At 39.5% G+C, this 27,385-nt stretch overlaps 1 protein-coding gene across 3 annotated transcripts in view; it reads left to right on the top strand.

Moving 5' to 3' along the window:
* The window catches only part of LOC103025319 (coiled-coil domain-containing protein 148), a 112,969-nt gene that overhangs the window by 62,232 nt on the left and 23,352 nt on the right, over positions 1-27,385 (top strand). For all 3 annotated transcript variants that reach the window (XM_022680135.2, XM_022680137.2, XM_022680136.2), the window contains 2 exons: positions 6,889-7,095; positions 23,349-23,489. In XM_022680135.2, the coding sequence (XP_022535856.2) occupies positions 6,889-7,095; positions 23,349-23,489 (348 nt within the window). The remainder of the gene's footprint in view (positions 1-6,888; positions 7,096-23,348; positions 23,490-27,385) is intronic.

Here is a 27,385-nt window from a genome sequence, read left to right as displayed (position 1 = left end):
GACTGGTGGAGGAGAACATGCCAAGATGCATGAAAACTGGGATTCAAAACCAGGGTTATTCCACCAAATATTGATTTCTGAACTTAAAACGTTATGAATATGAACTTGTTTTCTATATAATATATATAATACAGCATAGGGTTAGACATAGATCCTTTCTGTGCAGTAATAATAATGACAAATCCTATATACACCGGACATGCTACATATTGTTAGGCAGGGATAAGTATTGTGTTTTGTGTATTGTGTTCCATAAAGTCCCATGGATTTAGTTGTGTTTTCTGTGGATGTGAGTCACTTGAGTGCTCACATGGACAGTTCTAGCCAGATGCCACCGGTCACAATCAGTACCACCCATTGGTAATTTCTTTTATGCTGTATTGTTGGTACACATGTGACACCGTGGATATAATGTTAAATGTACACATTAAATAGAACGTCTCACCCGCTATCAGACCTTGTTCAAATTTATATCACCTTGCTTTGAGTACTCTGGCCAGTGTTCATCATCACTCACAATATACCACCACATAGTGTAAACAGAAGTGCATTTCTAAGCCATTCCTTGAGTTAACACTTTATGAACAATTTAAGTAATGGTATCCCATGACATTTGTCTGTGTACATTACATACCTATTTTTACTGTTGTGTTAATTTATTAATTCTTTTCCTAAACATTTGTTGTATTTCTCAATATTTTATTCTAAATCATTTTTGAGCATTTTTATTTGTCTTTTCCTTGTAACACTTTGACACAATGTAAAGAACAAATTCAAATTGATGTAAAGAACAGATTGAAATTGATAAAAACATTTTTACAAATGACCATAACTTCATCACATGATAATCATTAGTCAGGTTAAGTGTATGTTATTGTCCAAGCTTGCTACTAATCGCTTCCTGTTGTCCTCTTTAACACGAGCATAGAGTAGAAACCATAAAGCGTGATCTGTTTTAACAAATGTCTTTACAGAGACTCTCAACTGCTGAGCCTCCGATGAGCAATAGCCTGCCAGAGCAGAGCAGTGATCTTTTCCGCCATCAAACCAGATAAGGAAGCTCACAATTAACATAGAAATCAATTAATCAAATGTAATTAGCATATGTGCTGAGTTGGAGGAGCTCGGCGTATATGTGTGTGGTTCATTAAACGCACATAGAAACATGGAACTTACAGATAGCAAGAGAAAAGCACATTGACTTCTTTAACCTAAATTAAAGTTTTTTTTCTATCTACTTGTTTAATGAGAAATGTAAAAGAGTACATGATGGAGTCTGGAGGGAACTAAGTTATTTAAATATTTCTATTACAATTCTATAAAAATTGCCTTATTTTCAGAAATGAACTTATCGTAAAAAATGTTTATGCTAGGAGCCAATAGTGGTTTTAACTTGAAATACACAATCTAATCACCCTCCCAACCTGGCATTTCTTACCTCTCTTTCTCCCTCTGCTTTGGGAATTATTTTGTGTGGGCATCATGTGCTGCCCTAGGTATGTTGTAAGAATCCATATGTCCTACATGCCCCACATGCCCATATCACCCACACCTTAATCCACCCCTGCCAGGAAAATGTGGAATTTTCCTTTTTTAATTTTTTTCTATTTATAAACTATTGTTAAAATCACAGATTGAACAATTTTGATTTGATGCTTCAGAGTGTTAACTCTCAGTAGGGGGATAGGTACTATGGCTTTTTTTACTTTATGTTAACATTGTTTTACTGTATTTCCTTCAGTACTGAATGTGTAAAATTGGTAAAACAAAGAAATAGGCATATTGGAATTAACTCACTAAAGCAGCATTATGTGAGAATTAGTATTTTTTTGCTCCTGGGCTCCCCCTGCAGGGTGTTATTCACTTTTACTCTACTGCACAAACAACAAATCAGGCTTTGAGCTCCTCCTCATGCACAGCTTTAAGCCCAGTTAATACTTCTGCATCAAACCTGTGCCGTAGCCTACGCGCATCCAGCGAGAGTGCGCTACGCAGCGGAGCGTGTTTATACTTCTGTGTGTGTGTATCAGCGACTGTGCTTTGCTCTGCAGTTTAAACTGCGAAGGCAGTAATGTGTGGGAGGGGATGCGAGGCTTGACGAACCAATCATAGCTGCGGCTGCCCACATCAGTGCAACGCATAGTTACATTTTAAGATTTAGATTTAGATTTTAAGGTGTGCGTCAAGCTACAGTGTAGGCTACCGTATGTTTGACGCAGATATATAGTAGTATAAACTGGCTTTTACACATGCATTTGTTGACAAGCTGAGAGATAAAGAAGTGCAATTTGAAATGAAATAATATGTGGGCTGATGTAGTAGAGTCAATATTACAGGATTTTACACAAACATGACTCTGTTGAGAGATCTTATGCAACTCCACTGACATTATATATTGCAATAGCAGCATTCTGTCCCAGTGTGGCAATGACAGAGATGCCATTCTCCCTGTTATAGCCACATACTTCAAATTAGTCTTTGTCAGCTTGCCTGAAGTTTAAAATCGCATGGCCAGAAATGTAAATGTAATGCGAGGTATCGTAGCTTTGTGTATCGAATTAAATGTAGTCCTCTGCTCACAAAGCACTACTGTTTTGTAGCATTCAGTCAGAGACTTACATGCATGCATTATGTAGAAGCACAGCTTCCGTTAGTGTCACAGTTGCATCAGTGCAGACTCGCTGCAGTGTGTGCAGCTATGTTTTCTGTTTTCTTTTGTTTTGTACTGCCTGTGGCATTTAAAAGCCTGGTTTTAGTGGGGCGACCACCTCAGGATTACAAAGCTCAGGCTATAAAACAGCGCAGGTGGGCAGCATTGCTCAGCCCGCCTGTGAACCTCTGCCCATTCCAGACTTTGAAGTGAGAAAACGTTCCCCTATAAAACACTCTAAGCCCAATTTACCTGTGGCTGAAAGAGCGAGGAACACTCTCTGCCCGCCTCTCTCTCTCTCTGTCTCAGTTCTCTCACATCTTGAAAGCGTGTTAAAGGAATGAAAAATGGCAATGAGCCCTTCTCTCTCAATCCTTTCACGCCTGTGCTCTTTCTCTGCTTTGATTTCCCCTCCTTTTCTACTCCTCTCTGTCCTTATTAATTAAAAAAGGAAAAATGGCTGCATCAAATGAATTGTTGACAATGGATCTCTTTAAAGCTGGAGCAGCGTTTCTAGCCTAATCGCCCTCTTTGGAAAATAATTAGAGTTGAACGGTTTGAGTGAATGTGGCTAAATGAAAGGCCTTGGGGGGGAAACAAGCTCTTTTTAAACACATCCACAGCAGCCCATCCATGCTGAGCCCGGGCTGAGCCCAGGCTGCCCCAAATCAGGGGTGTGAGGCCTGTTGAATTTAAAGATGCTGTGGAATGGATAATTATAAATGAATCATAAAGGAGTAAACGCACCATTCTGGTGTGAACCAGAAGAGAATGGAGTCTCCTTTTGAGTTTCGGTTCCTCTCAAGGGTTCATCATTAAGGGACACTGATGGACTTTTGGTGAATTTTGCATCTGGTTTCAGATGATTTAAACTGACCTTGGGTATGATGGTTTAGTGTGGTCAGGTTGGCCATGGTTGTAGACCATCTAAACCATCAAACTCACGCTAAAAACTAACTGGTGTCTCTCAGTCATTTTAAATCTTTAATATATAACCAACTTTAGACAGCCTGTACCTGTTTTACTTAACTTTTATGTCTTATTTTAGTTATTCTCTTAGTTATTTTTTTCCTTTTTATTTCTTTCATTATTTTATTTTTTATTAGTTTTGTGTTATTGCTATTAAACTTATTTTGATTAGTCTATTTAATCATTTTTAATGGTACTATGTTAAAGTCAGCTTTAGCTTCATTTTAATTGTTTTTTGCTGTATTAATCTTATCTTCTTTTGATCTTAATTTCTTATTAGTCAAACCAAGTTGTATTATTATGATTTAAATATTTTTATTTTTATTTTTATCTATTTTTTTATTCACTGTTAATGATTTAACAGTGGTTTTTGGTTTTTGTAAATGCCTTGCTACATTGAAAATGAGGGTTGCCCTCGATGTCCTTCCACGTCAAAATAAAGGTAGATTGATTGATTGACTGATAAAACATACCATATACTAACTTATAAAAGTTAGTTAAGATCATAGACTGTATATAGCTGGACAGAGCATCGTCTCTCAAAAGTGAAGCCACCACAGGTCGGGCGCCCCCTGCTGTTCGGCTGCAGAAAGCTGTGTAACTCCACCCATCCCCATAGGTTTCAATGGCAAAACAGACAACTTTTAATCACGTTTTTTTCTAATATGCTGTAATTCTACCTCCATTATTTAAATGCAGCAGCTAGTGTAACCTCTGCTTATATTGTCAAATTTTTATATTCTCACAGAGTTCGTTTTTTTAAAACGTTATTCAGCTCTATTCAAAAAAGGTGTGGTTATGGTAAAAGGGCTGGTTATGGGCGGGACCAATAACAGACCGTCAGCTCCGCTCCGCCCCGCTCTGCAGCCTGTGAACGCGAGGCAGCCCTCAGGGGCAGAGTTATTTAAATGAGTAGAAGCTCTCCACAGCCTTTCTCCCTCCTCTGGTCTCTACTGCGCAGACTCTGGTCTCTGAATCGCCAGCATAAAGTCTGCTCATGTCACAGTGGCCCCTTGTGGTCACCCACCATTGGGTAAAGTTTCACTCATTCCAGCCCCAACTAAGTAACTAAATTTCATCAAGGTTTAATAGAACAGCCACTTGATGGTCCTCAGCACATAGGTCTGTTTATTTCACTGACTACAGGGACTTCTCATTTTCCACATCAATACATGACTCATCTCACTCAGGGATGATAGGCTCTCTCTACACACACACACACACAACACACACTCTTCTCTGTTGGACACATTCAGTCATACAGTCATATTCTCACCAACTAAAAGCTGCATTTTATGAATGACCCTGAAACACGCAGAGAAAAGTAAATGAAATGGTGATGGATCAGCTTGAGCTTCTCTGAAAACTGCAGGAATATTCCTTTCTGACTCTGCTCAGTGTGTGTGTTTTATTGCCTCTCTCTTTCCAGCTCAAACTCTCTCCCAATAATGCTAAACAGATGCATAATGTCTGCATTGCCTTTCTAATACCTTCATCACATCTGCACTAATGCCTTCATCACACTGCTTTCCACTTCTACACACACATGCCGTCTTCATTTACAATAACATTTACATTTTCTCTCCTTAATTTATCATATCACTGACTTCTCCACTTCACTTCTTCACTAAAGCATATTTTAACATCTCCTCTATTAAATTCTTCACTTCTCTCCTGCCTACTTTCATTTACTTACTACATCATTTACTGTTACTGGAGCTCCTCAACCAGCCTAGCTGTTTCCTCCCCAGCCTCTCTAGATTTTACAGCGGGTCAGTAATGTGGGTTACAGTGATTTGTTTATAGATTCTGATAAATTTTGTGTTTGTTTCTCGTTGTTTAGTACATTAAGCCACGTTAAGATTCGTCCTGAAACAGGGACAGCACCTGGATTGGTTCTGTTCTCTCTGCAATGTGTGGATTAATAACATGTTTACAGTTTAATTTAACGTTACTCTCACATTACCCAACACAGCGGAGGTAACGTTACTAAAATGCACTGTGTGCAGTTTTTTCCGATCCTCCTGTCCGGAGGTACAGACCCTACCGCGAACGGTAAAAAATTGGTGGGACAATTTAAAAAAATAAGTAGTTGTTGCTGAGGAGTGACGAGAAAACATCTAAGTGTCTAGAGAATCGCTGTTAATTTCAGCGTTTTTGAGTGGTATGGCGTTTCCGTGTGGACGGAGATATTTCAGAAAAATATCTGATTTAGTTTATATAAAGGAACACATCATCTTTAAGAACGGACTGTTTACTTACTATCTAATTTTTCGCACTATATTTGGACTAAAATCCACACTAAAATCCTTTAATTTTCCCGAAAGTCGTCAGTGCACTTTATAATTGGGTGCACCTTATATATGAATTCTGCCAGTCAGGTTGTAAAGAGCAGTAAAGCCACTCCGCTGAAGTACAGCGTCATACAGGAGTTTCAGTGAAGTTCCACTGAGACTGGAGCAGTGTTAGCATTAGCTGCTAATTGCACTAAGCATTAGCTCTTTTGCCGTTCAGAGGCGAGTATATTGGACTCTAGTCTGCTTGTTTACTGTGTTAAGCTAAAAGGGACCACCTGCTAGCTGACTTCCTGGAACACTCAGGGTTTCTCAGTATAACATTGTCTCTAGCTAGCTAGCGCTAGCAGTTAGCAGGTAATGCTAATGCTTATGAATCTAAGCTTACTGTAAAAAAAAAAAAAACAGAAGCACTTAACTCACCCAAATAAATAGTTTTCAGGAGATATTTCTGTGTAGATTAGCATCCAGAGCTCAGTTGACGCATTTTTTTAAAATACAGTTTTGTTTACTTAGCTAAGCTTTACCTAATTTACTCAACCTACACCCCCACCCAGTGGTGAGACCTGCTGAATTATAAGGAAAACGCTAGTTCCTCACTAGTGTAGCATAAAGGGCCTTATAGTCCGGTGTGCGGTATGTATGAAAATAGACCAGAAAATAGATGTTCATTAGTAGTGGTACCCATTCATTGGCAAATATATGAAAATCTACATATCACCTGTCAGTGGTGTTAATGTTATGGCTTATTGGTTGTTTCTCCTGTCTTCAAGGGTTCTTCAGTAATTTCCACTGTCAGAAGAAAATTTAATTTTCAACATACTTTTTCCATGTAATTTTTTTAAACAATCCATGGGTCTATTTGCATTAAATGTTTAGTGATAACACTGAAGAATTTAAATAGCTTCTGCCTTATACAGCATTTTACAACATACAACATAATTTGGATGACTGTGTGTTTGTGTGTGGTTCCAGAACTCCCACGGGCGGAGCTGGGACTGGTACAGGTTCAGTGTGGAGCGTGAGAAGCTGCTGTTGGAGAGCTGGAGCAGGGACTGGACGGCACTGCTGCTCCGCGCTCTGGAGGTGCTGGAGGAGGCCAGAGCTGAACACGGAGAACAGCAGAACCTGCAGAAACATCGCACACACCAACAGCACATCTGTGCTCAGCTAAAACACAAGGTAACACACACACACACACACATAGGTCAATCCCACCAAAACATACAGCCAAGTGATCCCAAACTCCTAAACTTATACACATTCTTTTTATTATAAATTAATGAAACTCGTCTGTAATACTGAAAACACTTCGAAAAATGGATTTTCTTTTGGAGCAGATGGCAACATAACGGGGTTACAATTACATCACATAAAGACACAGTTATGAGTAAATTTATCTTTACATTTCCTGTTTTTTGGCACCGAAATGTACATGGTTCACAGCTTTTGAATTGCACAGCTGTCTAACTGCTTGCTTTTGTAAAGAGACAGAAAAATAATAAGTTCAAATCCCAACAATATCTCAGCCCTGCATGATCAGAAGTCCACATGCCCATGTGATAAGAGGAAATCTAAACTGTAGGTGGAAATAAATAATATACATAATATGTATATTATACATAATATGTATAAATCAGTTTCAGCTGCAGCTCATTTATGGATTAACTTAATATATTGTATTATTCATCAGACAATAATACAGTTTAGAATAACGTTTTACTTATTTTTTCTTTTACTAAACTTTAAAGTAGAGTTAAATCATATCTATAAAGTCAGGAGTTCGGCCTTTTTTTGTATTATGGGGTACTGCTAAAAGGAAATAGGTGAAGAATAAAAGTGCCTTAAACTAATTAATTATAGCAGAATTAGCATTAATCACATTGTTATAATAGTAATGAGGACTCTACTGACAGGTCAAGTGCTTTTAAAAGTGTTCAGTGAAGAGACGGAATTGATTTTCTTTCCTGTTTTTGATGAATTTTTATTTGTTTTCAGTTTCCGTTTTCATTTCCCTGCTCTGCTTCTAATCCCTGATCTAATTTGGTTGAAACATGGCAGACAAAAATGAAGTGTTGGACTGCTGAGGAGATTACTGATGGATGTAAGCCGTAATGAACAGAGGCTGCTGGGTGATATGTTGATGGCTGCTGAGAGTGTATGTGTGTGTGTTTTTGTGTGTGTTTGGTGCACGAATGATGCCAGTCTCTAGTTGTTGTGTATGTGTGTGGTGTGTTTGTGTGTGGTGTGTTTGTGTATGTGTGGTGTGTTTGTGTATGTGTGGTGTGTTTGTGTGTGTGTATGTGTGTGTGTGGTGTGTGTTATGGAGGTTGGCCTCTCTCCTATGCTGTGGACAGATTGTGTGGATGCAGGGCAGGCTTTATCAGGCCAGGACAGCACACACCGCTTGCCACAAGATAGATGTGCTGCCACTGTGTCAATTCAAAGAAAAGGCTTTGTGTCATTCCCACAGTTTTTAACTCTCTCTCTCTCTCTCTCTTTTTCTCCCAGCTGTCACATTTCCCTTGCAGCTCTTGCTGTTCTCTCCAACTAATCAACAGCCATTCATTTATTCATTATGAAAATTCTGTCATCATCGCCATCATCTCTCGCTTTCTCTCTCTCACTCTCTCTCTCTCACTCTCTCTCTCTCTCTCTCTCTCTCTCTCTCTCTCTCTCTGTCTCTCTCTCTCTGTCTCTCTCTTTCTCTCTCTCTTTTTCTCTCCCCCTCCCTTCATTAATCAAGAAACAGCTGTGCTTACTCTGGCTGTAGTTGGCAGCGTCATTGTTCTTAAACACACACATTACACACACCAGCACATACATACTCTTGGTGAGAATGAGTCTTTCTTTTGTGTGTTTTTGTGGTGTTTGCCAAATAGTGAAGGATACAATTTAAGCCACAAATGTCAATACTACACACTGCTTTACTTCAGCCAAATCCCTCTCTGGAAACCCTCAGTTAAACTGTTTAACTGTTGTAAGAATTACAAATTTAATAGCCCTTAACATGCCTTGTCCTGTATACATGTTAAATAAATTTAAAAAAAAAATCCGTTATTTACATTCTGAAAATTTGAGGGCTTCAAATTCTCCTACAGGACACTTGAAGAAGCTGTCTGTTCACTCTCAGCTCTGCAGACGTAAAAAACTAGACAAACACAACAAAACTAAAGGTTTGGAGGCCATGAACTGTTTAATTTGTATTCAGTAAAATATTGATTTTAAAATGAAGCTCGGGAAAGAGACAAATTTATGATTTTATTCTTTATATTTTGACATTAGCAGACTAACATATTTTTTAAAAATATTTTCTATTACAATTACAATTATGCTTTTCAGTAAAGTCCCTTATTAAGCATGAAAGCTTTTTATGTAATGCTTGAATAGAAATCCCCAAGATTTAGTGGTGTAATGTTAGGCAGACAATATACACAAATCCTGGCCTGTTATGGGGTTAATCAAATGTATGCATTCAGATTTTAGATGTTGTTTAATGATATAAATAAAAAAATATATCTGAGCTGGCATAGCAGTGCTACTTTGCTTCCTTAAACATTTTCTGTTAGTGTACTAACCTGCCAAACCCTGCATGAGTTAGGTTAGTATATAGCATAAATCTTATAGTATTAGTGTGTAGTACACAAGTGGGATACAGCCATAATACAGCCTGGATACAGCCTGGAGTTTGGGTTTCAATCTTGTTTGGTAATTTTTTGTCTTTGCTACAACGCTCCCCCTACAGTTGGGGGGTAAATCAGTTTTGAGCCCCCATTAATGGAGAGCTGTACACATGCACTTTTTGACAAGTGGAAAAAAGAAGCATATAGACTGACAAGGTTCAATAATGTTACTGTTCTGTGAGAGGTCTCATGCAGCTCCACCAACATTACAAAGCTTCAACAACAGAGGCATCATCTTTCCTGATACAGTCGGTGGAGCATCAACATGATTCTGAAGCTGTTATTTTAAGGTACACTTGCTACATAATGATTCTTTAAATGTTGATTTGATTTCTCTTCCCTCCAAAATAGTTATCTTGGAAATTTCAGCTAATACACTAATTAATCAAACAGGATCAGACTTCAAATTGTTGAGTTATTATGTGTTAGCTACATCAGCCTATTAGCTCTTGGTTCTCTTGGTTGATTGACTACTTTTGGGGTAAAGGGTAAAAAAGTGCAAATAGGATTTCTCACCAAAGTGTTGCTTTAAGGCAGTCAGATGTCCCAGGCCCTCTGTAAGTGATAGGTTTCTGATTTAAGTTCAGCAATCATTCCTGTTCCTGAAATATGCAGGCCGATCATAGGTGACACTTCATTCCGAGATGGCAGAGAGATGGAGTGAAACTGTCTCCACAGGCTCGTTCCTTCAGACGGGGGCATGTTTTACTGCACCTGGGTTATGTAACATTGCTCCAGAAAGCGTTGTAAAGAGCACAATCAATCATTATGATTTCAGGGTGTGAATCCCAGCCTCCCAGACAGTTTTTAACTGAGGCTGAAGTGGATAAAGATGTAGGACCAGCTGCTCTGACTGTGGCGTCTGCAGCTTCCATGCGCAATATGGTGGCTCATCTCACACTCACAAGACAAACAGTGTGTTAACCTTGGATGGGGACCATAAAATTCAAATGACTTACGCACTGTAGTTCTGCTAAGCCCACATGCAAAACAAGAAGGGGTGTTTACAGCTCTGCAAATGGGGCTAAAGAGCTAGTGTATATGGGACCAGCTGTGTATAGAACCATTAATCCAAGCAATATTTATTTATATATTAAAAACAACACTGTTTGAGAACCGGTAGGTTTGCTACTGGGCTCCCCCTACAGTTAGTGAGTGTAGTTTACTTGCTGTTTTTTCCGCACTATAAGACAGACTCCACTAGGTGGGATTGAGATTTTGTGCTCGTGGGCTCCCCCTACAGTTGTAGAGTGTAATAAATGTTTCAGGCGGATTAGTTTCTCTTTTTTGTTTTCTGGCTTTCACAGATATATTCGGTCTCTTTCCAGCTTCTGCCAGAGAGTCTGTATGTTAGTTTGTAAAGAATGAACCAGTAGTCCTTGTAGAACTGTTAGAACTAAAGGTCGGAAAGCAGGTCGCAGTTCTCGCGAGCGTTGGTCGCGGCCGCCACGGAAAACTGTCTGGTTTGAGCTCAGAGGAGCTCCGGCACAGACACGAGAGCACCACTATTCCTCCTATTACACCTCAATGCAGCGCTGCAGTGAGTTTCAAGCTGTAATTTTACTTCTATAAAAAGATCAAAAATCAAGGAAATCCTACCTAGTGCTGCTTTAAAATACTTTAATTTTTTCGAAAATGGTCAGTGCGCCTTATAATCTGGTGTGTCTTGTGTATGAATTTTACTCCCCTGAAGTACAGCATTATATACAGTTTCCATTTGGTATAGTTCAGTTTATTTATCCAGTACCGAAACTCGAAACTGGAGCAGTATTAGCATTAGCTGCTAACCGTGCTAAGCGCTAGCTCTTTTGCCGTTCAAAGCCTGCTGCTAACCCTACCTAGTGCGGCTGGAGCAGCATTAGCATTAGCATGCTAACCACGCTAAGCACAATGCTGTTTCTGAGTGTTTTAGACTTTTTAAAAAGATTTAGATGCTGATGTGCCTTTTCCTCGTCCCTATTTATTTATTTATTTATATTTTGTTTTTTTGTGGCATTGCCATGGTTACAGCAGCTCATTTTCAGCCCAGCTGTGCAGACTGATGGAGGGATAATATGTGCTTGTGTTTGGGGCATCTGTAAGCTGTATGGAAAGGATGTGATGGGTAGATGTTTTGAATGGACAAAGGACGTGTGATGGTTAAGAGGTGTGCAGCCATGCTCTGAACCACCAGATGTTTCTTATTATCTTAGCTTTATAGTATATAATGCATGTAATTTGGTAAAGACAGCTGTTCAATTTCGAACCATGATATCTCTCAGAGATACAGTTGTGGTCAAAAGTTTACATACACTTGTAAAAAAACATAATGTTATGGCTGTCTTGAGTTTTCAATAAGTTCTACAACTCTTATTTTTCTGTGATAGAGTGATCGGAACACATACATGTTTGTCACAAAAAACAGTCATAAAATTTGGTTCTTTCATAAATTTATTATGGGTCTGCTGAAAATGTCACCAAATCTGCTGGGTCAAAAATATACATACAGCAACAAAATTTGTCAATTTTGGTGATGTAGCGAGTTGTGTCAATCAAATTAGCTTCATGTCATGGCCTCTTCACTTCTTGTAAGTGATTCTGATTGACTACAGCTGTTGACTTCTCATGAGCCCATTTAAATAGGGCTCATTTGACCCAGTGATTAGACTCAGCTACAAAAGCTACAATGGGAAAGTCAAAGGAACTCAGTGTGGATCTGAAAAAGCGAATTATTGACTTGAACAAGTCAGGGAAGTCACTTGGAGCCATTTCAAAGCAGCTACAGGTCCCAAGAGCAACTTTGCAGACAATTATACGCAAGTATAAAGTGCATGGAACAGTTGTGTCACTGCCACGATCAGGAAGAAAACACAAGCTATCACATGCTGCCGAGAGGAGATTGGTCAGGATGGTCAAGAGTCAACCAAGAATCACCAAGAAGCAGGTCTGCAAGGATTTGGAAGCTGATGGAACACAGGTGTCAGTCTCCACAGTCAAGCGTGTTTTACATCGCCATGGACTGAGAGGCTGCCGTGCAAGAAAGAAGCCCTTGCTCCAGAAAAGGCACCTTAAGACTCGGCTGAAGTTTGCTGCTGATCACATGGACAAAGATAAAACCTTCTGGAGGAAAGTTCTCTGGTCAGACGAAACAAAAATTGAGCTGTTTGGCCACAACACCCAGCAATATGTTTGGAGGAGAAAAGGTGAGGCCTTTAATCCCAGGAACACCATGCCTACTGTCAAGCATGGTGGTGGTAGTATTATGCTCTGGGGATGTTTTGCTGCCAGTGGAACTGGTTCTTTGCAGAAAGTAAATGGGATAATGAAGAAGGAGGATTACCTCCAAATTCTGCAGGAAAACTTAAAACCATCAGCCCGAAGGTTGGGTCTTGGGCGCAGTTGGGTGTTCCAACAAGACAATGACCCAAAACACACATCAAAAGTGGTAAAGGAATGGCTAAACCAGGCTAGAATTAAGGTTTTAGAATGGCATTCCCAAAGTCCTGACTTAAACCCCATTGAGAACATGTGGACAGTGCTAAAGAAACGGGTTCATGCAAGAAAACCATCACATTTAGCTGAACTGCACCAATTCTGTCAAGAAGAGTGGTCAAACATTCGACCTGAAGCTTGCCAGGAGCTTGTGGATGGCTACCAAAAGCGCCTAGTTGCCGTGAAAATGGCCAAGGGACATGTAACCAAATACTAATGTTGCTGTATGTATATTTTTGACCCAGCAGATTTGGTGACATTTTCAGCAGACCCATAATAAATTTATGAAAGAACCAAATTTTATGACTGTTTTTTGTGACAAACATGTATGTGTTCCGATCACTCTATCACAGAAAAATAAGAGTTGTAGAACTTATTGAAAACTCAAGACAGCCATAACATTATGTTTTTTTACAAGTGTATGTAAACTTTTGACCACAACTGTATGTTAATGCTTTAATCATAATTTTTTTTTTTAGACAAAAGGTTCTTTATAGCGTATATGAAGAAATATATACAGGAAAAACAGGCAAAATGTACCAGTATGCACATTTATTCCATTTTAGGGACAGATTTATTTATATTACAGACAGATACAAATCATTTACATTAATGAATATGAACTGTAAAGTCAAATCTGATCTGAACTGATTAATGAAGCTTGTAATATAGACATAGCTGTTTCATATGTTGAAAGTCGACACACTGCAGATATATCAATGCAATTTCTTTCACAGTAATTACAAATTGAGCAACTGTATCAATATTATGTAATATTGTTGTTGTCTAATGAAAAACAAGTATCTTCAAAACAGCAACTTTACAAGAGAGAGGTAAATCCTTCATCACTTTCAATGGAAGTCAATGTAAAAACATTGAGTCAATATAAAAACATAATTTTTGAGAATTTCTATTGGTTCATTCATTGTAACAAAAAGGGGCGCAGATACGGTGCAGCAGAGCAGACGGGAGGCGGACTTATAAGCGGGTAAGACAGACTTTAATAAATAACATAAACAAACAAACAAACAGGGGAATAACGAATATATGTACATAAACAAACAAACAGGGAGTAACGCTAAACAGATAATAACTAAACAGGGCTAGGGAATGTATACAAGGATAAATACGTAAATATGTACAAAACAAGGAATAGTAACAAACAAGAGATATAAACAAATAATACAAACTAAACAAAGAACTAGAAATGTGGAGAAGAGCAAATAACGAAACGTGGCAAAACAAAAGCTATGACGTGACGAGACAGACAACGTGGGAAGGTGCAAAGACCGACAGCAAACATAGACTAACAGGTACTATTTATACTAACATGAAACAATGAACACCTGGGGAAAGGGCAGATGTACAAATTACAGACACGTGACGGAAAAATACTGGGGAAACACACTAGGAAACGCTGAAACACAGGGGAAGAGAGCGAGGCCGTGACATTCATCATGACATTTTGACGCAGTGTGAGGGACACAGGGTTTTTGTGTTAAAATTTTATAGCAAACTAAAAATTGACAAAAATGGAGATACTTGTTTTTCATTGGACAGCAATGATATACACTTTGGTTTACACTGTATTAACTATATTAGGCTGTCTGCATATGTCCAAGGAGTGCATATTTAGTTTGGAGATCATGCACAGAATTAATGATTCATAAATCCATTTACTGAAGCCATTTTTCCATCCTGCTCTGAAATCATACTCAGGTTTTCTCAGTAAACTCTCACTGTCTGTCTGTTCCATCTTGCTGGTTACAAACGCAAGCATCTGATAGTTACAAATGAGTTACAATTAAACACAAATTAGTGCATTCCTTGAGGGGCAAGCCTAAATCTCAGAGTTGTGGGGATTGTACTGCTCTGATTTCTCTCAGATTGTGTGGTAACAACAGTGGGCAGTGTGTGATGGATCTCAACAAGTGAGACCCATTTATCACTTATTCACTTTATCGTGAACAATTACTCAACCATTTTCACACATGCAAGACTTCGCAATGCAGGTTTTTGGCCACTTGCAAAATGATATAAATTTATTTTTGCTACATTTGCTTGGTAAAATATAAATAAATACAAGCTAAATAGTGATATAGAGTGGATATTTAATAGTTTTGTCTTGTTTGTTTGTATATTCAGTGAAAGGGTGTAAAGTTGGCTGGTTGCCCTTCACCCTTTCCCTGGATTCACTTATCCCCTGCCCTGGTCTGGTTCTTCGGCTACACCCTAATTTAACCTCGAGGGAGATTGAAAAAGAGTACAGACACGAGCTGCTGTCCTTTGCAATCTGAGTTTATTCAGATTCAAACACAATTTTTTTTTAATATAATGGATTTATACTATATATATATGTGATTATAATATTAGAGTGAAAGTTTATTGGGGAAAATTACAATTGAAAGGAGGCTCAAGTATAAGGCACTATCATTTCACTGCTCCACAGCTTAATGCCAATTGCTTCATACTCTTTTAGCCGACATCTGGCATCAGGCGTGGTGCCGATATGTGGCAGTATATACAGTATACTGTAGCAGTAATTCTGTACATAAAAACTGAACAAGCTCTTTGTGCCGTAGAAGAATTGGTATTAGAATTAGAAGTAGAGGTTCAGCAACACTATGTAGATTCAAGAACAGTAAGTAGAGAGAAACATTTCCTCTTACAGTAAGTGTATGTACGATACAAATGCAGAGATTATGCTAAAAAGCGCTAAAGTATTTCTTTAATGTTGATTTGCATTTATACTAATGTTGTTATGCATTGCTTGTAAAAAAAAAACATTCGCTTACTGCACAGATAAACAGTTTTAAACCTTTTTCCTAGGTAGCTTAAGAATTTTATGCAGAACTGTAGAAGCCAGTGCATATAGTAAAAATGCAGGCGAATCACGTAGCGCATAATGCGCCACCAGAGTGATGCTCTGAATACCTGCAGTGTTTCTGTAAGTCAGATAGGCAGCAGATGTCCCATGAGCGGAGAGGTGGAGGGGCTCCTGTGCTGAAGGATTAGCTTTGCTGATGTGAGTGAAGTTTATCAGACAGGAGCAAGACCTTTAGAGAGCGAGGAAACAAAGTTAAAGAAGTTGGAGAATAAGCATTCTGACCGGAGGGCTTGAATTAAGAGGTGTTAAAATGAACCATAGTGCTTTGATTTAAAGTTGTCAGTTCAACTGAATCTGTCATAGAGATGATTAGTATAGTTTTATAAATTGTTTTTCTCATTATTTCCTCGCTTAAATCCCCAATCCCTGTTATGTGAACTCCCCATTTCTTGTAATGCCCCAACACTAGGAGAGTACACACCTAGAGAATCAGCCATCTTTTCTTTTTGAACCATCGCAGATGCAGCATCACTGGGTAGCCAGTGCACTTGGAGTAGAGCACAGTGACATAGCTCTAATACATCAGTCTGTGCTAAACACAGTCATTCTAGGATTGATGTGAGAGAAAGTGCCATTTACACACCCATAGAGAGCAAGGCCTTTTGTGCTCTCTCGGACTCTGGCTGCTGATGGCGTGCATCATGTTCCAGGATTCAAACTGACAATTCTCTGATCATAGTGACAGCACATTATTCCACTGTGTGACTCAGAGTCCCCGTAATTATTTTCTCCAAACTCCAAAAAGTTAAGAAAAGAACTGTTTTAATATAGATGTGATGTTAGTTTGAAGAACCTTTTGAAGAGAACCATCTCTTGAACCTTTTTTAATATGTGTTCCTGTGTGTTTTTGCCTCATCTTTTGCTGCCCAGGTTACATTTCAAACTCAAGTTCCCAGATGTGTTCTTGTTCCTACTCGAAAACCAAGGACGCATAGGTTGGTGACATGGCGAGGATCACTAATGCAAATACTCAGGATTCATTGTGAATTCAGCACTGACACAACGGCAAAATATAATGTTAAGTTTAATTTAAATTTTAAGATAATTTTAAAGTATCAAATTTTAAATATGATACCCTTGTATACCCTGCTGGGGTGGCCTTAACTAAGCTGGTTAGCTTTGGATTACCTGAAAGGCAAATTTTATAGTCCACAGTACGATCATTGATTATAATGTAACAGCAAGCACACAGCATCTCAATAGATCCTTTGCTTTTGTGTTCTTATTAGTTTTTTCTTGCAAAAACGTTCTTCCCAAGAACTTTGAAATGATTGTCTTGATGTAAAGATTCTTTCCATTGTAAATTCTTCTTCCGTGACATTGCTTCAGAGAACTCAGAGAATTTGAGAGTGTTGCTAGCCTTTCCTTCATAGCAGAGCAACAATCAGCCCATCACTGGTAGCTGTAGGCAAGTGAGATGTGAATAATAGCGATGAGGAAGAACGTACATGACAGTGTCACTCAGCATCTATGGAAACACTGGAACGATGACTCCCACCGTCCCTCACTGCCTCTTTTTCCTATTCATACTCTCTCTTTCTGTCTCTCTGTCTGTGGAGTTGTATTATTCTTGTATTTTATACAGTACGCGGCCTTTTCTTCCTCTTGTATGTGTTTTTAAATCCATTTCTCTCTCTAGAGTGACAGGGAAGCTTATTAAACGCCTCTGTAGACCCAACCGGAGAAGTGCAAATACTCCACAGTTTGTTTGCGTTTGTGCGTGTGCGACTGTGTGTGAAAAGCCCGCTACTGCTGAGATTGGATTCTGGCATTTGCAGATATAGATTTCATTAGCAGCGTGCTATTAATGCTGCTTTTAAAGCCGTGCTGCAGAACAATTCGGCACGTGACAGAACAGCAGCAGAAACTGTGCAAGATTTCAATTTCTGTCTTACAGCTCCTCCGAGGCCTTTTAGTCTTAAACCACATGAATTATAAATGGCATCTGGAAATGTGTTGTATGTTGCAGTTTACACAAAGGACCACACCAGTTTTTTACAGCTTGCCTTTTATTGATTTTTCTATAACCGTCCTATTATTTGTACTAATGCAGTTCATTTTTTATGGGGGTTAATATGGGTGTTGTTGATCATTCTAAATAAATGGCTGGTTTAACTGTGAGTCTGCATTTGCATCCACAAATTGATTTTGCAAATTGAATATTTTATGAATAGTATAGATTAGAATTATATGTGCATATGGTAGATTAAACTAACTTTAATGAAATACAACACTGTTTAAAAGAATTAGAAACTTTACAGCCACTGCACAGAAGTACAACACAATTCAGCCTCTGTGGAAATGTGAGAAGGAACACACACATTGCAGCACTCAGGGAACAGTTGGTGTTTTTTTGGTGGATTTGATCCATATGACATTATTCAGTGTGCATATGAATGTTCAGGGTGTGAAAACATTGTTCCATTGTTCCTTTACTCCCCCTTTTCCTCACCTCCAGCCAGTCCAGGGAATTAAACCAGCAACCTTCTGTTCATTCAGTTTTGTGTGTCATTAGGATACAAACAAACTCTACACTAGTAACACCTTACCAACCACAGGGGGTACCACACCATCAGCATGACAACACCTAAACACCTGAGATACCATAGTAAATACCTAGCAATAATATAGCAACCAGATGAAATACCATAGCAATTACCTTGCAATACAACAGTGACCATCTAGCAACACTACATAGTAATAATACAGCAATTACATGGGATACCATAGCAATCAATTAGCAACCTCTTAGCCATACCAAAGAATCTACACAAGAGCATAACAACCACCTGATATACCATAGCAATTACCTTGCAATACTGTTGAAACCACCTGTAAACTCAGTAGAGACCGCCCAGCAATGCTACAGCAATCACACAATAAACCACAGCAAACATATGGGATGCCTTAATCGAGGTCCGTGCTATAAGGTGTAATATTGTCACTGCTGTGCTGACAATATTACATGTTATAGCACAAACCTCGAATGTATTAATGCGATTATACCACAGTTCCATTATCACTGTCTTTTAAAAGATTTTGAGTTAAAGAGGACGATAAAAAAACGATTGTTGCTAGGTTACCTGTGTGTGGTGGAGTAATACATAGAGGGCTTCAGGTACAGTGCATTACCGGCTGATAATGGCACTCATAGAACGCATCTAAGCTAATCACATTGCAGGGTCGGAACTAACTGTGGTATAACAACCATTTAGTAACCTCTTAGTAACCACCTACTAAGCAATTGCCCTGTAACAGTGTAGTAAGCACCTATCAACACAGTTGTGACCCTTTAGCAATACTACAGCAATTACGTGCGATACCATAGTAAAGCAAAACATAGGATAAAACAACAAAACACCCAGAAAACACTCAAAATAATCATTCTGAGCTTGGCTGATGTATGGCAACGTCATTGGCCATTGTCCAGTTGAAACAAATGTGCTTTATACTCTGCAAAATCACCAAATGCATTGCAGGACGGTTAATATATTCTACTCCGCAACCGGGGATGTGAGCTGAGCACTTGGGCCAGAATCAAACCCAGATAAACCATAACTGATGGGCGCAGAGTGGTCCAGCGGTCTAAAGCGCTGCCACTATGAGCAGGAGGTCGCAGGTTCGAACCCCCGCTCATGCAGCTTTGCCATCAAGCTGCCGGCGCTCAGAGGGAGCAAAATTGGCCCTGCTTCCTCCGGGTGGGTAGATGGCGCTCTCTCCCCACATCACTCCTACGGTGATGTCCACAGCACAGGACGTCTGTGAGCTGATGTATTAGAACCAAGTCGCTGCACTTTCCTTTTTCAGCAGCAGCTCGAAAAGAAGCTGTGGCTGGTTCCAAATGTATCGGAGGAGGCATGTGTTAGTCTTCACCCTCCTGGTGTGTTGGGGCATCACTAGTGATAGGGGGAGTCCTAGTGAGTGGGTTGGGTAATTGGACGTGTAAATTGGGGAGAAAAAAAAAAAAAAAAACTGATGCAACTCAACCTTAGGGTGTGGTATTAAGCCCAAAAATGGGCTTATTGACCTATAAATAACACCATAGCAACCACATAGCAATCACTTGCCAATTTCCATGGAAGTAAACTGGGATACCATTCCAACCACCTGTTGCCTGAGTGCTGAGGAGGGTGTGCTCTCAATGCAGTATTTCTAAGTGTGAATCTGTGCTTACTCCCATGGTGACTAATTTGTCTTGCACTTTTTTGCCATTGTTATAAATTGCTGAAAATCTTGATATATTCTGTATACCATAGCAACCAACCCAGCAACACTAAAGCAACTACCTAGATTTCACTCTACTGACCACATAGCAGCAGCCTAGCGACTATCTGTAAGTGGAAGCCACTTAAGCCTTAAGCTGCACAACCATTCTGATCCTCCTTCGGGAAATAGACTTTTCTAGTTCTCGGGGTTAATCCCGCTCTACTGGAATGACTGAGATTTTCACACTGACCACTGTACTGTCTGGGGTATGTAGTGTGTGTAGGTGTCCAACACCACTGCAAATTCAGTGAACTAAAAATGTTGTGAAGAAAGTAAATAAAAATACAAAAATATCATTAATTGTAACAAGCGTACTGTTTTTATAACAATGTTCATTTTCTCTCACATATTTGACTTTGGTAGAAACACCAAACCTGAAGCTGGAATAAACGTCAGCAGTGTGGAACAATAGTGGACTTAATACTGCTTGGCAAATAAATAGGGATTCTGAGGAACGCCGGATTAGAATGAGTGGAATTATAATAAGCAATTAAACATGTTTGGCCTTTTAGATTATTTGCCATGTGGAAAGGGAGATGGAGGTGTGTGTGTGTGTGTGTGTGTGTGAGTGTGTGTGTGTTACCCTTTTCTGGTTCCCTTCCCCTGGCACTATGCTGTCTTATCTGGGCCAGGGAGGAGCTTGATTGATGGTGCAATTATGGGACCAGTTACCCCCTCCTCTCTCTCTCTCTCTTTCTCTCTCTCTCTCTCTCTCTCTCTCTCGCTCTCTCTCTCGCTCTCTCTCTCTAGGTGTAAGTTTTTCTTGTTCTTGATCCCGCTGTTACATAATATAAAACTGCATCCAAAAAAATGACCAATTGCTGCAGCACAAATGACTATTGATCTGAAGAGCCACACTTTGTTAACATTCCTAGCTGATGTGGGTTTTATTTAGCACTGCGGCGACTGCTGTGTTTTTTCTTCTCCGTCCTCTTCTTCTTTTTCTTCTTCAGATGGAGCTGAAATTGGTTCTGGAAGTTTTCCCCGTCTCGCAGAGCGGCTGTCAGCGCGCTGGTCCGTAGACCGTGGCAGATTCCCCCAATGCTTTCGGAAAAATGTGTGTTTGATGGCAAGCTGTTGCTGAAAACACATTGAGGTTTTGCTCAGAGGAAGTGCGAAGCGGCCGAGTCGCTCATCAGAGTCGCAGAACAGATTGCCGCGTCTGTTCCTTCACACCGACGTTAAGGAGAAGTGCTCCGCCGCTGTAACACAAGCTGGCACATGCCTTTAATGTCTAGCCACGGCGGCTGCACCGTGCACTGTGGTGGACACGCTGTAGAACCAGGTTCAGCTCCAGTAAGAGAGCTACCTGTCTTGTTTGATATGCATGAAATGCAGTAACTGGCTGGAATTTGAGATCAATCATTCTTGGTTTAGATCAAATAAAAGGGAAAATCACCTGTTGTGTCTTCAATACTAGGTTAGAGTCCTATCTCACACTTTGCGCAAGGCTCGTTGCGTTGCTCATTGCTAGCTTACACACTGACAACAGTCTATTTTCACACCTTCCAACTGCGTTTTTTAAATAGTAACAGTGCTTGTGAATATATCTACACCAATAAGCATGGTGGTCTGGAAATGAGGCATGTTTAGGTCAGTTTCTGGTGTGTTGCTATCTTAGCAACAACAAAAAAAAACACAGGTGCACCACTGACTGAATGCAACCTAAGCAGACTTCAACAGTCAGATGTTCATTGCTATCCTGGCAGTCCATTGTTGACAGACGCAGGCCCAACACACATGCACGCCTGCTTTTTATGCACATATCTTGCAGCACATCATGTTTCAGTCACTCAGTTGACAACTTTTATGGAGATGCGAATTTCATTTTCCAGCAGGACTTGACACACTGAGCACACTGCCAAAAGTACCAGTTGGTCTTATATAATACTCTAATTTTCAGAGACATTGATTTTTGGGTTTTCATTGGCTGTAAGCCATAATCATCAACAATAAAATAAATCAACGCTTAAAATAGATCAGCCTGTGTGTAATACATCTATATAATATATGAGTTTTTTTGAACTGTTGAACAGTTCACATTTTGAACTGAACTGAATTACTGAAATAAAATATATTAGTATATATATTAATAATAAATAGGCAGATATTAGAACAGTACATTGTGAGTGTGATCAGCGATCTTTTAAATGCTTATTGTGCAAGCAACACCTTGCATTTCATCTGATAATAAAGGTTCTCATCAGCACATTGCTATTCTAAGGCACAATATGAAGGCTTGGCCTTGATTTGAATAGCTGCAAATGGCTATGATCTTCACCTGACCAGCTAAAAGCCCCAGAAATGCAGAGAAAAACAGCAGTAACAATGCCAGCAGTTAGCTTTTGTTCTTGCAGAAGTGGCAATCACAGGTTAACACGTGCTAATTATTCTAATGTGCTAATCAAGTAGCTAATCAGGCATGTGCTGTGAGTGTAGGCTCAAACAGTAGCTTTTTGACGGAAGAAAAAAAATATTTTCCAGGCATTTTCTCATGAGTGTCACTCTTTTACTCTTTCGTTATTCAGTATAGGAATGAAAGGACATATGAAAGGATTAAATGAAATTGTCTTTGAAATTCCTGTACAGTCAAGGTAAAGGGCGGGAAGCTGATAATAGGGATGGCTGAAGCGTAATGTGAATTGAATGAGTACATGTGTGAATTTTGCCACCGGCCCTCACTTTAACATGAGCTGTGTGTCCTGTTCAATAGAGTCCAATAGAGAGTACAGGAGGTGTTGATTCCTCCTGTAGACCCCCAGGGTGAGGAAGTTCCTGCTACAAATGCATGCGTGCGCGCGCGTGTGTGTGTGTGTATGCGCAAGTAGGCATTAACTAAGCTTTAGTGATGGTTCAGTTAATCAGTTTGCAAGATAGAATCTCAACACTCCAGTGCTCTACTACAGGGAGACAGCTGCTAAACCCACCTGTCATTCATCTGTGTGTGGGTGTGAGAGTGTGTGGCTGGGTAATTGGGTGTGTGTGTGTGTATGTGAGTGTGTGTGTGTGTGTGTGTGTATGTGTAGGCATTTTATTGTTTTTTGTACATGTGTGTAGATGTGCACACCTACAGTATGCGTAACTGTGTTTGTGCTTATGTGTGTGTGTGTGTGTGTGTGTGTGTGTAGGTGCAGCAGTGGCGTGAGCGGCAGGAGGAAGTCGCTCGGCTGGAGGCAGCTGTGGCAGCTCGCTGGGAGGAGGAGGAGAAGGAAAGACAGAAAGAGGAGCAGGAAAGAGAGCAGACCAAGAGGAGCAGACAGAAACAGCGGGTACACACACACACACACACACACACTATTTCCACAGTGTTATGGATGTTGGATGTTAGATTAACACCACCCCACCTCATTCCCAATCCCCAGCCAACACATTCCAAATGTAATATGCCCCCATTTCTCTACACCTCAATGCTGGGAGGCGTTATACTCCCTTAGCTCATGCCTCGCATTAGGCAAGTTGCCAAAAGATTCATCTGTTGATAATAAAGTGCATCTCTACTGGGACTAGTCAAGCATGGTCTATGCCAGTGGTGTCTAAACTTTTTTTGTTGGGGGCCAGAAGGAGAAATATATATATATATATATATATATATATATATATATATATATACTTATATTATATATAAGTCACGGGCCACACTCTGTAATAAAACAAATAATGAAATATACCACTTTAAATAATAGTTTTTTCCTGATTATTTCATTTACACACCATTTTACTTGACTAACTGTCTTTATCCTTAACAGTGTTGTGTAAACTAAGATTTTTCAAATTGATGTTTAATTTCACGATGTCTCTTAATATAAAACTCCGTAATTACGGCAACGTTTGGACTCTTTGGCCCGTTTTTCTGCGCTAGAAATGTGCATCCTCTCCGCTATTAGACTCTTTTGCCCAGTTTTTCTGCGCTAGAAATGCGCATCCTCTCCGCTTTTAGACTCTTTTGCCCAGTTTTTCTGCGCTAGAAATGCGCATCCTCTCCGCTTTTAGACTCTTTTGCCCAGTTTTTCTGCGCTAGAAATGCGCATCCTCTCCGCTTTTAGACTCTTTTGCCCGTTTTTTCTGCGCTAGAAATGCGCATCCTCTCCGCTTTTAGACTCTTTGGTCCGTTACTGACACCTAGTGTTCAAACTTTGAATCTCACATTATAAAAACCTGCTTAACAGCGGGCGAACTTTCATTCTATTTCTAAAATACCTCGCGGGCCGCTCCAAAAAAGGAAACGGGCCGCAAATGGCACATTCAATGCAGGAGGACACATCCACAGTAGAGATTAGATTCCCTGCTCAAGCCTGAACTGAGGCCTGGATCAGATTTGGTCTGGCCGAGATTTTATGTCGGGTCGTGCTCAAGAAAATGTGTCAGGGACATAGGCCTATGTTTTTTAATGCTATTTTTTCTTATAAAGCTATGAAGGCATAAGAATCACAATATAGCAAAGTAACACATACACTGGGAAAAAAGGTTGTCAGAAAAGGGGCTCAGTAATCATGCAGCACTGGCCTTAATGGTTTAAACTTTAGGCATCAGAAAACATGCATCCTTCCTAAAAGCTAAATTTAAAAAAGCTCTGCACGCCTAAACTTAAAATCACCTTTTTTATATGGGGATGCAGATGTGACTACCATGCAAGACAGTGGAAACTTTTGGGGGCAGGGGTGAAGTACAGGCACCGTAAATATGTGCCGCTGATGAGCATAAACACGTCTTCACAACAGTTTTCTTAAGTAATAGGCCTATACTTCTTCTGCACTGTTCATTAACCCTTTGAAATGCCCTGTCCCATGTACAGGCTACAGGTGTAGGTAATACAAAATCCTGTTATTTACATTCTGAACATTTGAGGGTTATGAAATCTCCTACGGGACACTTGGAGAAGCTGCCTGTTCACTCTCTACTTCACTTAATGATTTCAGATCAGTAACGGGAATCAACCCAAATTCTGCAGGTTTGAAAATAGACATAAATCTAGACAAACATAACGAAACTAAAGGTTTGTACTGTTTGATTTGTAGTCAGGAAAATATTGATTTTAAAATGAAGTTCAGGAAAGAGCCAATTTTTATGGTTTTATTCATTATGCTGTAATTTGACATTAGCAGATTTACTTAAATGTGTTTTTTTTATTTTCTATTACAATCACAATTATACTTTTCAGTAATGTTCTTTATCAAACATAAAACCTTTTTATGTATTGCTTGAATAGAAATCCTCAAGATTTAGTGGGGTAATGTCAGGCAGACAATTGACAAAAATCCTGGCCTGTTCAGGGGTCAAATCATTCTGATTTCAGATTTCAGCCTTTAAACTCTCTGTGAGGTCAGGCTAGATTTTTGGGGTCTGATCTAAGCTCTAATGCACATTTTTCACAGGTTAGTGCTATATTCTTTACCTCCCATGGGAAGTGGCAAAATTCATAGGACACAATGTAAGTCTTTGGTTCATGACGTTTTATCACAGGCTGTTGGTTATTTACTGGACACTGGTAGGAGAATTATAGGTTATACTTTGTAAATGTATAGTTTGTGTAGAAATAAATGGATTTCAATTGCCTGGGGCTTTTTGAATGAATACATTTTCTTACAGGATAAATAGAAACAGTAGGAAAGCACTGAAGGGTTTTATCTCAGGAGTCACACAGTTATATATTCAGCTCCTTTCAACATTAACCAAAGAAATCAGAATAAACACCATGTTTCTGCTTTAAATCCGCACAGTCACGACAGCCCTGCATCAGATATCACCCCAGGCAGCGATGGAAAGATCACAAAGACCACGGATGAAAGTTCTCACTTGACAGGAGTATAACAAAGTGTCTGAAAAAGACACTTCAAAAGGCTTTATCTTAGGATAAGACTCGTCTTAAAAAACAGCTATTTAAGCATCAGCTCTGTTATAGTATTGCAGAATCGATTACTCAGAGCAGTGTTAGGAACAGTGTGTATCTAGAGTCGCATGCTGTGAGGGAAGGCTGCGAGCCACTGCTGGCCTCATTAGCTTGATGAATGTGTTGTGTCGTCTCCGGCGCGAGTGTGTGTGTGTGTGGGTGTCTCCTCAGCCTCCTCCATGTTTGTGTTGGAGATTCTGACTGTGTGACCTCACCTTCCTCCTTCCTGCTCTCCTTAATGAAGTCACTTCCTCCAGGGCTGTCGCTGATTGATGATGTCGTTTGGGCCGTAATGGATTACATATATACCTGCCTCCACGCTCTCCTCCCTCGCTCCGTGAACCGTTATCTCATTGCCAAAAACACATTTCATCATTCCATCTGTAACAATCAATGAGAGAGGAACATGAATATCAAACTTCATCTCTGCCATCTTTCCCTCCAGAACAATTTGTTTTAATTACAAGTTATTAATTACTTCAGTGAGTACTTCAAGAAGTCTGAAAGTGACTCCATTGACCAACACACACACACACACACACACACACACACACACACACAAGTATTAGAAAAAGTGCTTCTTTGGGACTGCTTGAGTTTTTGAGTGGATTGTCACTGCAGAAATCTCATTACTCTGCATTTTGACTAAATTTGACCTAATATATGATTAGATCATCATAAGTCATAGTATATTTTTTCATTTATTCATTTATTTGTTGAGCAAAATTATAAAAAAAAAAACACAATATGGACATGTGTATTTAGACACCTGTACATTACATCTACGGAAACTTTTATGAAATTGCATAGATTGCATAAACCCATATACATTATTATGGAATTTGTAACAGATATCTTAAAGCAGATATGAATATAGTGCTTTTTATACACTAGATTAAAAAAAAAAGAAAAAAGTGAATGTGATGAAAAAACTGCATGATTAAGGTGTGTGTCCCAATAACTTTTTCTATATATTGTGTGTGAACCATGAGGTGCATGAGCTAATTTCAAGGCAGTTGAACTTTATGCATGAGTATAGAAGGTCCTCCCCTGCTTCAGAAACATGGAGTTGGATCTTAGCTACAGAGGTATATGGAAACGTGCCATGTTTTGAACAAAGGAGGTTCCTGAAGACCTCCAAAAAATGTAATCAAAGCTCACCAGGCTGGAAAAGGTTACAAATCCATTTCAAAGAAGCTTGGCCTCCAGCAGTGCACTTTCTCCCAAAAAATGGTTATCCAGCAAAAATCACACCAAGTGTGCAGAGAGTACTGCTAC

Source organism: Astyanax mexicanus, chromosome 11 (assembly GCF_023375975.1).
Source record: "Astyanax mexicanus isolate ESR-SI-001 chromosome 11, AstMex3_surface, whole genome shotgun sequence".
NCBI classification, from domain to species: domain Eukaryota; kingdom Metazoa; phylum Chordata; class Actinopteri; order Characiformes; family Acestrorhamphidae; genus Astyanax; species Astyanax mexicanus.
This window is presented reverse-complemented; position numbering and strand designations above follow the sequence as displayed.